The 12348-nt window shown below is 42.7% G+C and overlaps 1 protein-coding gene across 9 annotated transcripts in view; it reads left to right on the top strand.

Moving 5' to 3' along the window:
* PDE4DIP (phosphodiesterase 4D interacting protein) overlaps positions 1–12348 on the top strand; it is a 217967-nt gene that overhangs the window by 51554 nt on the left and 154065 nt on the right. For 8 of the 9 annotated variants that reach the window (XM_032361283.1, XM_032361304.1, XM_032361302.1 and 5 more), the window contains exons 2-3: positions 548–603; positions 4223–4374. In XM_032361283.1, coding sequence (XP_032217174.1) covers positions 548–603; positions 4223–4374 — 208 coding nt within the window. Of the gene's footprint in view, positions 1–547; positions 604–4222; positions 4375–12348 lie in introns of those variants that run through there. The other variant, XM_032361296.1, reaches the window with a different exon arrangement.

The following is a 12348-nucleotide window of genomic DNA, read 5'->3' as shown; positions in this document are numbered from 1 at the left end:
TATCTCCATCTCCTCTGTCTTTTCTCTTAGGTAAAACCATCACAACTTCTTGCTTTTCCCATCCACTTGTATTCCCCTCCACACTGTCTCACTCAGCAGCTGGAATCATCTATTTAACATCTAATCTGGTCATTTACTACACTCCCCCATTTAAAATCCTTCAGTAGTTTCCCACTGCCCTCCACATAAAACTCAGTCTCCTCACCCCGTCTCACAAGGTCCTGCATGGTTGGTTGGCAACAGTGGTTTTCTGTTCTTCTAACGGATGAATTTCCTCCCTGATTCGGGGTCTTTGCTGTTCCCTCATGATGGCATTGTTTGTTCATGGTTATCTTTATATGTCCTTATTGAGGATGGGGACCCTTCTTGTGGTGTTTGTCTTTGTATCTCCCACACTTAACACTGCCCTTGATACATAGTAGGAGCTTAATGAGTAAAAAAAGTGGAGAAAAAAAAAAAAAAAACAGAACATGGTGTCTTGCTGCACAGGGATGGGGGACCATGTGGGGTGGTATCTCGTTAATTAACAATATGTTTCTTTCCACAGAGATTATTTTGCAGAGGATGAAGGGGAGATGGTACCTAGAACAAGTCATGCGGCAGGTAAGGAGGCCATGGGCCTTACCTTGATAAATTCTTGAGTGCTTGCTGATCATAATTCCCTTAAATTATGACCCCTTTAAAGTCATTATGGCAATATTCTCAGACAGTCTGTGAATTTCCAGACTTGCATGTATCACTGTAACATATAACTCCCCACCTTTCCAGCATAGTGCAGTAAATCATAATTGAAATACTATGTGAACTCTTCATGCTTTTAATGATTCTGTAATTGCAAGGTTAAAGTCACTTGTAAAAGGATTAAAATAGACTCTGCCACCAAAACGAAATTTCTACTCATATACCATTAAAATGGGTACAATAATAGTGTCAGCCTCATAAGTGAAATTAAGTGAGAGATGCTCTTAGTACAGTTTATTGAAGAATAAAGCACCCAGTAATTATTATTGTTATTAATATTGTAGCTATAATACTATTGTATCATTACTGAACTAACATTAGCCAGGGATCTACCTGAATTATGAAACCAAGGTGAAGATAGTTCTCCTTTGGGGAGCATTTTTCACAAAAACTTTTAATCACTTAAGGGTTCTAGTTACTTTGCTGAGTGATTTGCCTTTTTCATACCAGCCTTGAGCACAGATGGTTCATATGCACAACATGAAAAAAGGTTTTAATTTGAATGTGTTAAGGATTTCAGTCACTTTAAATTAGCATTTATAATTGTGTATGTTAAGTCTCCAAATTCCAAGGGTCTACCACACTTATTCTGAACTTCAAGATCCTCCATTTTGAGGTAAAAATCAAAGTACTAGGGCAAAAATGGAAGAAGGGTAGAGATGATATGTACTACAGGCAAGATATTAGGTTGAGTACTTTAATTTTTATTTCCATTAATTCATATAGAAGCTCTGGGAGGTCAGTATTGTTATTCTCATTTTTACTAGGCAGTGAGGCTCAACCAAATTAAGAGATTTGCCTTGGGGCACCTGAGTGGCTCAGTCTGTTAAATCTCTGCCTTCCGCTCAGGTCATGATGGGGGGTGGGGTCCTGGGATGGAGCACCCCACCCCTTCCGCTGCTCAGTGGGGAGCCTGCTTTCCCCTCCCTACTCCTGGTCTCTCTCGCTCTCTCTGTCTGTCCATCTCAATGTCAAATAAATAAATACAATCTTTTTTGAAAAAGAGAGATTTGCCTAAATCCCCACAATTTGCAAGTGGTCAGGATTCATAAACAAGTTTCAAAGGATCTTATCTTCTATCACATCCCACTAATTTAACTATAGTGTATTGTTCTGTTTCATCAAATCATCTTCCATTCAACAGCCCGTTTAATTTCATCTAGATGTGGGAGAAATAATTCTTTCCAATTTCTCTTTAGTCAAGCATTTACATTAACTTAGAAATAAATATCAACAAAACAGGTGCAACATTACTGTAATTATTATTAATTTATAATCACAGAGTAGTATACAATTAACAGAACAACAGTTATTTGTACAAGCTGAATCAAAGACAGCTGAATATCGAAAAAAATACCACCTCTATCCATAACTAATTTGCTCTGTGCACCAATAAAACCTGCTTTAAATTTCTGTTCTAATTTAAACCTCTCTCTTCCACCAGGCAAGTTTTGTGGCTTCTGAAAATACCATTAAGGCATGCCTGATACTGTGTTAATTTTACACAGATGAAGACACTGTACAACGTGCAGCTTAACAACAAATTATATGGCCTTACATTTCAACATTTTTTTTCTTTAAAATCAGTGGCGTAATGGGGAGTTAAATACGTTTAGACAAGGAAAAAAAAGCTATAGTAGCATCATCTTATTTCTCATGATTATTTTCTTCATCATATTTTATCTTCTGCATTTTTCTCCTTACTATCATCTTGCTGATTCTTTCTGTCTTCCTCCTCTTTTTCTTTCTTAGCAGAGAAAAAAGTCTGAGTTGATTGCGCTATCTGGAGACTTCTTGTGCTCATTCTGGCAAGTTTGCCCAAAGAAAAGGAGGGAGGGAGGGAAGGATGTTTGCTCCATCCCGTGGCTTGCCTTTTCATTCTTAATGGTTTCCTTTGTGAGCAGAAGCTTTTTAGTTTGATGTAGCCCCACTTGTTTATTTTTGCTCTTGGTGCCTTTGCTTCTGGTGCCCATGCGTATATGGTCAATTAAGTTTTGACAAAGGAGACCAGAATGTACAAGGAAGGAAGGAAAGAAAAAAGAGAAAGAAAAATAAGGAAAGGATAGAAAAAGTATATGATGACATGTTGCTTCTTGGCTCCTTTGTTCATAAGCACATGTCGAGTTAATTTTTCCTTCGTGAGGCACACTGACCCAGAGCCCCTTTTGCTCTTACACTGGTGCTGGCTATGGAGCTCACTGGATTGCAATGGCTGTCATTTTTTCTGACTTAAAAAAAAATGCATAGTAATAATGGGTCATTGATTCCTTCTGTCAACCAAGAAAATATGTATTTTTCTACATCTTCTACCTGAATCTACAACCCTAAGCCCACCTCACTCGGATGTCTCCGAAGACTAGAGAAAGAGATTCTACTTCTTGGTGGAGTAGCAAGAGGATCAAATCACAGAGGAGCACAGACATAAGCCAGTGCATTTCACTGAGGACCATTATTATTATTATTTTTTAGATCTTGTTTCTTTGACCGAGAGAGCGAGTGCACAAGCAGGGGGATTCGCAGGCAGAGGCAGAGGGAGAAGCAGTCTCCTTCAGCAAGGAGCCTGATGTGGGGGATGTGGGGCTCGTGGGGCTCGACACTGGGACTCTGGGATCTTGACCTGAGCTGAAGGCAGATGCTTAACCAACTGAGCCACCCAGGTATACCTTTGGGGACCATTATTTGTAAGGGTCTACTTAGCCGGAGTGACCCCATCTCAGTAGAACAGCCATTTTGTTGTTTATGCAGTGAACTTAGATTGACCCTGCCCCCTCCAGAGGAACTTACTTAAAAACAAGTCTGGGAAACCAGTACAATATGGCCGACCAGTCCCTGATAAAAGTGCCCAGATACCAGGATGTGTCAGGCCAGGCGGAGATAACAGAGCCCAGATGCAAGGACAAGTCAGGCCAGGTGGAGGCATCCAATCAGTAAAGCGCACCTACTATCTTCCTAACCACCGAAGAATGTAAACCCCACCTTTTGGGCGCTAATTCTGACCAGAGTGATAGGCTAGTTCAAACAGCTACTATAGGGTAAATTGTAATTCAATTGGCCACCTGCATGTGACCTAGCATGACTATGCAACTTTCTCTGTGTGTTACAATCTCATTGGCCACCTGTGTTTGGCCAGGCTCAACCACATGGCCTTTGCCCTATAAAAGTTAGTCTGTAAGGCTGGGAGGGGTCGCACTCTCTGTGAGAGGCAGCCCTGAATGGTTGGTTTGATTCTCGGTGCTGGCGTGAAATAAAGCTTTGCTTGACCTTCCCTTTGTATCAGTCTTGCTGCTTTGATCACAGACCCCAACATTATTAATATGATCAACAACAGGCTACTTTATGCAAACTGTTTCCATGTGGCCCAGAATTGGTCTGTATTCTGCTGAGGAATTCCTCCAGAGGAATTCTGCTGGATTGTGCCACCTAGAATGATCATAGTGCTACTGTTATAGAAAATGTTTTTGTTGTTCTCTTTTACTGGTAGCTTTTCTTAGTGACACTAAAGATCGAGGCCCTCCAGTGCAATCACAGGTCTGGAGAAGTGGTGAAAAGACCCTCTTTGGGCAGCAGCCTTCCTTGAGAGCATTTGAAAACCCCCCTCAGGTGCAGACCCAGGCTCTTCGAGACTTTGAAAAGGTAAGTCATGTGAATGGATAATTGTTATGTTGATTAGAAGGAGTACCAAGGGATAGTGATGTCTCACAAAAATATGACTCATGGCTTAGTTTGGACTGTGGGAATTCTTCCATAATGATGTCTCTTTTAAGAGTTTTTATCCCAATAAATGTATATATGCTGAGCACTCTGGTTCATGGACAATTGCCTGTACCAATGATTTTGTCTTTCCATTTTTACCCCTGGTTTACTTCTTGAATAAATTAGGGAGTCTTGTTGTTGTTGTTTGGGCGGGGGCACACAGAGGAAGGGAGAAAAATCTTAAGCAGGCTCCATGCCCAGCATAGAGCCCAACGCAGGGCTTGGTCTCATGACCTGAGCTGAAATCAAGAGTTGGACGCTTAACAGACTAAGCCACCCAGGTGCCCAAATTATCGAGTTTAAATGGCACCCTGAGAATCTGTAACTGGACCACAGTGGGCCCAGGTGACCTAAGCATTATATTCTCGGTGGCTGTAGAGATCTGGGTACTGTCTGCAGTATAAAGTATAAAGATCTGGGTACTGTCTGCAGTATAAAGTGGCCTCAGCCACAACCATTTGTTTCTCAAAAAGAATCTGGCCTTGTTGCTTGAAACTTCTGATTGGACTCTTGAAGTACTCAGTGTCTTGATAGGTTTATCCTTAGATTTGGCCAAGAACCAAATTACTGATAATGTAATTCAAGTCCCTACCTCCCTGCGCCCTGGATTGATCCCAGGAAGTCTGCACAATAGAACCCGTCTACTGGGATTTATATGGCCTGGAAAGTGTACCCCGGATTTCTTACATCCCAGTGTGCTAAAAAAAGAAACGGCTCTTTGGTGCCCCCTGGGCGTTGCCCACGAATCAGGCCACACACATGAGCAGTGTGTAAATACGCCCTCAGATATGTGGCTTTCTTTCATTCTTCGATTCATAGCTTTTGATGTAAAAGAATGAAATCCCATGTCCAAAAAAAGATCAATAAAGCAGTGTTGACATGGTCTTACTCTTAATTTGTGAATAGAAATGTTTCACATGGACCTAATGTACATTCTACCAGATAGTCCTGTGGACAAAAAACAGGCTCCATATATAAACCATGGCTGAGAATTAAACAGCCTACTTTTTTTTTTTCTCAGTTGTCATGGATACTGTTGTGTGTTCCCCCCCCCCCTTTTTTTTTAAGATGCAGAGAGCTTGCAAGAGTATTAAGTGGTTTTGAAGACTAAACCTCTGAACAGCTGTGTGGTGCTGATGGTGGGAAGAGGGGTGCTAACAACCCCTCCTCTTTTTTTTCACCTTTTGCATCTGCTGCCATGCAGAATGGGTGAGCTGAGCTGCAGTGCTCCTCAGTGCAGTGTGGGGTGCTCTCTGAAAGACAGTCTGCAGACCTGTTCCTTTTGGTCAAGAGGTAATTTGTAACAGAGAAATGAGGGAGTCACTTCCCCCTGATAGAATGAATGGCCAGAGACCCCTGGATGGCTCAGCCGGATCAGTTAGCATCTGCCTCCAGCTCAGGTCATGATCCCAGTGTCCTGGGATCCAGCACCACATCAGTCTCCTTGCTTAGCAGGGAGCCTGCTTCTCCCTCTGCCTGCCACTCCCCCGCTGCTTGTGCTCTCTCTCTACCTCTCACTCTCTCTCTGACAAATAAATAAATCTTTAAAAAAAAAAAAAAAAAAAAAAAGAATGAGTGGCCAGAGGTGGAGGGCAGAGGGAAATGAACAGGCTGAGTTGGTCCTCAGGCAGAAGTTCACTGACTTCTCAGGTGTGGCCTTCCAAGTCCTTCCTCTCCACAGCCTGGTCTAAGATCGAGGATTGGTCCTCCCTTCTCAGGGCTAGAAACCACTGACAGCAACCAAGAGAGAACACAGAGAAAAGACCAGTAATGGATATTTCATATTTCTCCCCCATGTGTCAAGTAATAAATAAATAAAAACAAGGTGACCACACACTTTTTTGTGTGAGAAAGGAGGTTGCCAGGGCTCATAGAAATTATGACTGTTTTAGTGCCATAGACTTTATGTACTATAATCATAAACCCTGGACAGGCTATTGAGTCAGAATTATTTTCGCTTATAGGCTCCTTGCCATGTGCTTTCTTGTGGGTCCTCGCAAACTGCCCCCCGTGCCCCGCCCCCAGCATATCTGGGATGAGTGAGACCACAGCAGCACGTGGATAAAACCAGCTAGCATATGCCAGGCAATTTCTACCCTGTGTAATGCTCACCATAGCCCTACGAAAAAATAGAACTACCATCCCGATTTAAAAGCGAGGAAATAAAGGCTCAAAGAGTAACAAAGGAACTTAACCAATGTCACCTAATGTGGGCCTTAAAAAAACTCCTTATTTTTGTGACCTAAAAGAGTGAGTACTTTCTAGGCTGGGGAGCTCCCCTGGTAAAAGTGTGGTGGCGAGAGGACTGGAAACATTAGCTCCTCCTACTTAGCTGGGTGAAGTGTGGTACCCATCTTCTCTAAGTAAACTGTGAATCTTCTTTATTTCCCAATGTTTTCCATCACATGCTTTTTGCTCCATTAATTCTGAACTGTAATTTGAAGCTATTTTATCCTTCTGAGGTTTTGTTCTGGTGGTTCCCTTTGCCTAGAATACCCTTCCTCTCCTCTTCCCTACCAGCCAGCCTACTCATCCTTCAAGTTTCAGCTCAAGTACCATTTCCTTTTTTTTTTTTTTTTTTTTAGGGTGCCTTCCCTGATTCTCCAGTCTCAAAATATGACCCTGACTATAAGCTCTTGAAGGGCAGAAAACACCACTTGTTCGTGCTTTTCTAGTTTCTAGCATTTAGTGTAATATCAATATGCAGTAAGGGCTCAATAAATGCTCATCAACTAAACTAAACTTGTTGGACTTGGATTTGGATTTTCCCAACCCTATTTTCCTCCAGCCGATTCTAGTGAATTTGTGTTTCCGCCAGCCTCCACTCAGTAGTCACTGGATGTATTCGTGGTAAATTGAATGGTTCTAGGGAGGCTACTAGTGTATTAACTGACTGGTTAGGATAGGAAATTGAGAAGTCAAGAAAAACATGTTTGTTTTTAATGATGAGTTAAAAAAAAATTTTTTTTTTTTAATTTGACAGAGAGAGAGAGATCACAAGTAGGCAGAGAGGCAGGTAGAGAGAGAGAGGGGAGGAAGCAGGCTCCCTGCGGAGCAGAGAGCCCGATGCGGGGCTTGATCCCAGGACCCTGGGATCATGACCTGAGCTGAAGGCAGAGGCTCTAACCCACTAAGCCACCCAGGCGCCCCTTTAATGATGAGTTTAAAAGAAGACAATTTTACCCCTAAACTGGGATGATAAAATTATAAATGTAAAGTAAAAGACCTTTTCTAATATTTGACCAGACTTATTAAGATCATAGTACTAGCTGATAATAATAAATAATATTTATGCAGTATTTATTACATACTGAACACCCTTTTAGATGCTTAACATATTTTATTTCAGCTGTTTTTCAGTTCATTTTTCTAACTGATGAGATGGGTATTATTATATCCATTAGGCCTGTGAGGAGACCAAGACTCAAATAACTTGTGTAAAGTTGTGCAGATAGAAAGTAGCAGCCAGGATGACTCCAGGGAGTCTCAAGATTCTTGGGAAATGAAAGGACCATTCAGAGAAGGAGAGGTTACATTGGTGGAACATCTACAGTTTGGTTTTATAGATACAATCAAAATGGCAGATCCTACACAAAATCCATGGAGGGGTGGGGGTGTGTGACTGCCAGGTGTAGAGGGGGCCTCCACTGCCTTCTCCTATCTGCACATTTTCTAATAATGTCGTCTGTAGCACATTGCTGAAAATGCGAGCAAAACCAGCTGCGGTGTTTGCCTAGTGATAGTCTGAAGCCAGCTTTCTTGGGCAGTCTCAACATAGTCACAGTGATTCGGCCTGTTGAGGCCCCACCCATGCTGGCAAATTTTTTCACTTGGATCTTGAAGTCTGTGGGGAGGGAGTAGGGGAGAAAGCCCTAAAAGGGCTTTTTTCTGCCTTTCTGGAGCTCTGAGTTAGCACAGTCTGTGTTTCCTAGCCTAGATGAGGTGACTCTTTGCCACATCACGGCTGCCTTTAGGTCCAGCCATTCCCAGAGCCTCTGCAGTGTTTCTCTGTCCTTACGGCCTGGGGAAAGGAATGCTCCCAGAGAAGTATGCTCTCACTTTAAAAAAAAAAAAAAGAAAAAAGAAAAAAGAAAAAAAGAAAAGGAAAGGAAAGGGAAAAAATGACATCTATGCTCCCCAAACCACAGTGCCCAAGCTTACTGGTTTTGTTTTCCCTGGTGTCTTCAGACATCCAAAAAGTTGTTAGATGAACAACAAAAGGCAGGGGCAATCCTAAACTTTGAGCAATCATAAGCCTGAAATAATTTTTTTTCTTTTTCATTACTTATTTATTTGAGAGAGAGAAAGCAGGCACCCAAGCCCTGGACGGGGGAAGGGCAGAGGGAGAGGGAGAGAGAGAATCTTAAGCAGTCTCCACACCCAGCAAGGAGCCCCATGTGGGCTCCATCTCAGGACCCTGAGATCATGACCTGAGTGGAAATCAAAGAGTTGGAGGCTTAATTGACTCAACCACCCAGGCACCCCTCTTTTTCTCTTTTCTTTTTAATGATTTATTTATTTATTTGACAGAGAGAACACAGTCTGGGGAGTGGCAGGCAGAGAGAGGGAGAAACAGACTCCCCACTGTGCAGAGAGCCTGATACAGGGCTGGATCCCAGCACCCTGGGATCATGACCTGAGCTGAAGGCAGACACTTAACCAACTGAGCCACCCAGGTGCCCTTTCTTTTGTTTTAAATATTTTATTTTTAAATAATCTTTATATCCAATGTGGGACTCAAACTCATAACGCTAAGGTCAGGAGACATGCTCAATGGACTGAGCCAGCCAGGTACCCTGATTCAGCTTAGAAAGAACCTCACTAAGTTAATGCACCCTAGAGAGTGGGTTCAAGGAATGCAGAGAAGTGTTAAGATTGGAGAAAGAGAGAAGCCAACATGCTGGGCCTTACAATTTTGTAAAGGCTTTTAAATGTTAACAGAGCTCAGTGGGAAACTGTGGAAAGTTTGTGAACAGGGTGGTGACTTGATCAGATTTTCCTTGCAGAGCATTCCCTTTGGCTTCTGCAGGGACTCTGGATTGGAGGAGGGAAGTCTAAGGCAGAGAGGGCAGTCAGGAGGCTGTGGCAGTATTCTGGGCAACGGCTGGTGGTGCTGACAGTGTAGGAGCGGGAGAGATGGACTGATGAAAGAGAGCAGGTGGTTTTAGAAGGAGAAGTGACAGGGCTAAGCTGTTGATTGAATGCCGAGCCAGTGAGGGAGAAGAAGCCAGCAGATGACCTCCCACCAACTCATCTCTCCATTCCCATCTCAGCTAGGCTTCCACTCTTGTAAACTTCCCACTACCTTGCACTTTTCTCTTTAACATTATGAGTTCTTTGTTCAAGGTCTGCCTTTTCTTTAGAATCGGAGCTCCGTGATAGCAGAAACAGGGTTGTCTTATTCACTACTAGATGTAGTGATTAGTGTAGTGTCTGATAGAGACTAGGTATGCCTCTTTCTTTTTTGTTATGTTTTGGTTGAATGAATGAGACCAGGCTTTCTTGTTTGGGCGACTTCTGGGTGATGCCATCCTTGGGGAAAAGGAGCAACTGGTATAATCACACGTAGTACTTGTATGATTACTAAAACAGCAACAAAAACCAGTATGAAGATTTTCATTCTAGGGGGAAAAAAATGAGATCCTTCCTCTTCTTGAAAAATTCTAACTCTAGTTGTCAAGACAGTCAAACAGATAATTCCAATAATAAGAGGAGGTCCCCAGGGGTGCCTAGATGGCTCAGTGGGTTAAAGACTCTGCCTTCGGCTCAGGTCATGATCTCAGGGTCCTGGGATCGAGCCCCGAATCGGGCTCTCTGCTCTGCAGGGAGCCTGCTCCCTCCGCTCTCTCTGCCTGCCTCTCTGCCTACCTGTCATCTCTCTCTCTCTCTGTCAAAAAAAAAAAAAAAAAAAAAAAAAAAGAGGGCCCCAATATGCTGTGGAAGCACTTGGGAGGCTCCCTCACCCAGGTCTTGGGTCAGATAGGCTTCCTTTACTAGGTGATACCTAAGTCAAGTCTCAAGGGCAAGTTGGAGATAGTTCAGTCAGAGCTGAGTGTGAGGTGAAGAGCAGTGACTTTCCAGGCTAATGCTGCCACTCAAGAAATGTCCCAGAGGCAGCAGAGAGCATAGTGAGTTCAGAAATGGGCTTTTTGTCATGGCTGGGGCACTAGAGTGTCGACTGATGTTTGAGTTGGCTGTGTCTTCCCCCACCCACCCTTCCTCATGGTCAAAGCCTTCTTGTTACAACCACGATCATTCATGGTATCACTGTAAACTCTTAGCTCTTGTGCCTTTGAAATCACCTTCTTTCCTAGAGAAGGATGGAGGAAGAATTATTGAAAAGCTAGAAAAAGAACTGAGGCCATAAATTGATGTCACCCCCTGAATCCTAGGACCTCAGCAAATAATCTGTCTGGGTTGAACCAGTTGTGAACAAAGAGCACCAAGGCCCACTGGTGTTGGTTGAGCCAGATGAATAGAGGAGCGAGTCTGGAGCCTAGGAGTCCTTGGGATCTCCTAGTATATGTGCAGTTCAACTGTCCTTTCTGCCATGGAGCTCATTTCAATGTCTCTGACAGCACTATTTCTGGCTGGCCCATTTATTTTTGGTGTCCAAGGGAGTTGTTATCTGTTTTGTTTTGGTTTTATATAGTTCACAGTGCTCTAATGTGATGGTGACCATGACACCTTGTTATTCTAGGATCGGGGGTGGTGTGGGTGTGTATCTATGATGGGGGAATACAGCAGGAACACCGTCTGAATCCCTGTCCTTTTTCCACATGCTGCTGCTGCCAAAGATAGGGTTTATTTATCAACCTGACGTAGTGCCCTGTTGTTAGCTCTCTTGCCATCACGTCAGTTATATCAAGAAAAGGCTCTGTGGACGGTGGGTCTCAGTATGCTTCTGAGTTTTAGGGGAGAAAATGGAATGATGTTATTAATATTTTAGCATTTAAAAGACTTGCAGACTTCAGGTTGAAATTTTAGAAGCAGAGTTTTAGAAGAAAGATTTGGTTATTGTGGAACCCAAAAGAAAAAACAACAACAACAACAACCAGGTCTCTATAGCATTTGCTGTCTGCTCTCTGAGGCAGGTACGAATAGTTAACTTCTGGAAGACTAGGCAGAAACCCTGTGCAGAAGAGAAAGTGAAAGCTGATGAGTGGAGAACTAAGTTTTGATTGACTTTGATTGGCATTTTCCTTGTTAAAATGGTGTGCAAAAGTTATGCATGTTCTTTAGGATAGCCTAATGAGTATGTTTTTCCTGTGTCAAAATACGGAGTGGATTACATTTCTGTTTTATCTAAAGGTTATGTAAAACAATAACTTGATAAAACATGGGAACCCATGAGTTTCTGGTAGTGAGGGCTACTGATAGGGTACTTTCTCAAGCCTTCATGTTAGGGCCTCATAATCTAAGAAAGATTAATGTACAGAACATTTAGAAATGATCAGTTCTAAACCATTGGCTTTTAACTGAGTTGAGCTGAATTGAACTTTGAATCTCCATCATTAAAAATCCTTTGTAGGGCACCTGGGTGGCTCAGTCAGTTAAGTGTCTGACATCGACTCAGGTCATGAGCTCTGAGTCCTGGGATTGAGCCCCGAGAATTGAGAATCAGTCGAGAATCGAGATCTCAGACTCTTAGATCCCTGCTCCTCAGGGAGTCTGCTTCTCCCTCTGTCCCTCCTCCCACTCATGCTTCTCTCTCTCTCTCTCTCTCTCACTCTCAAATAAATAGATAAATAAATCCTTAAAAAAAAGTCCTTATAAAAGGCAAAGCACTGAGCAAGTTACCTCTTCCAGCTTGGGTTTTTTTCTTCCTCTTTTTAAAGTAACAGCTTTATTGAA

This window comes from Mustela erminea, chromosome 10, assembly GCF_009829155.1.
Source record: "Mustela erminea isolate mMusErm1 chromosome 10, mMusErm1.Pri, whole genome shotgun sequence".
NCBI lineage: Eukaryota > Metazoa > Chordata > Mammalia > Carnivora > Mustelidae > Mustela > Mustela erminea.
The sequence above is the reverse complement of the archived record's forward strand: the minus strand, read 5'-3'. Positions and strand labels throughout refer to the sequence as shown.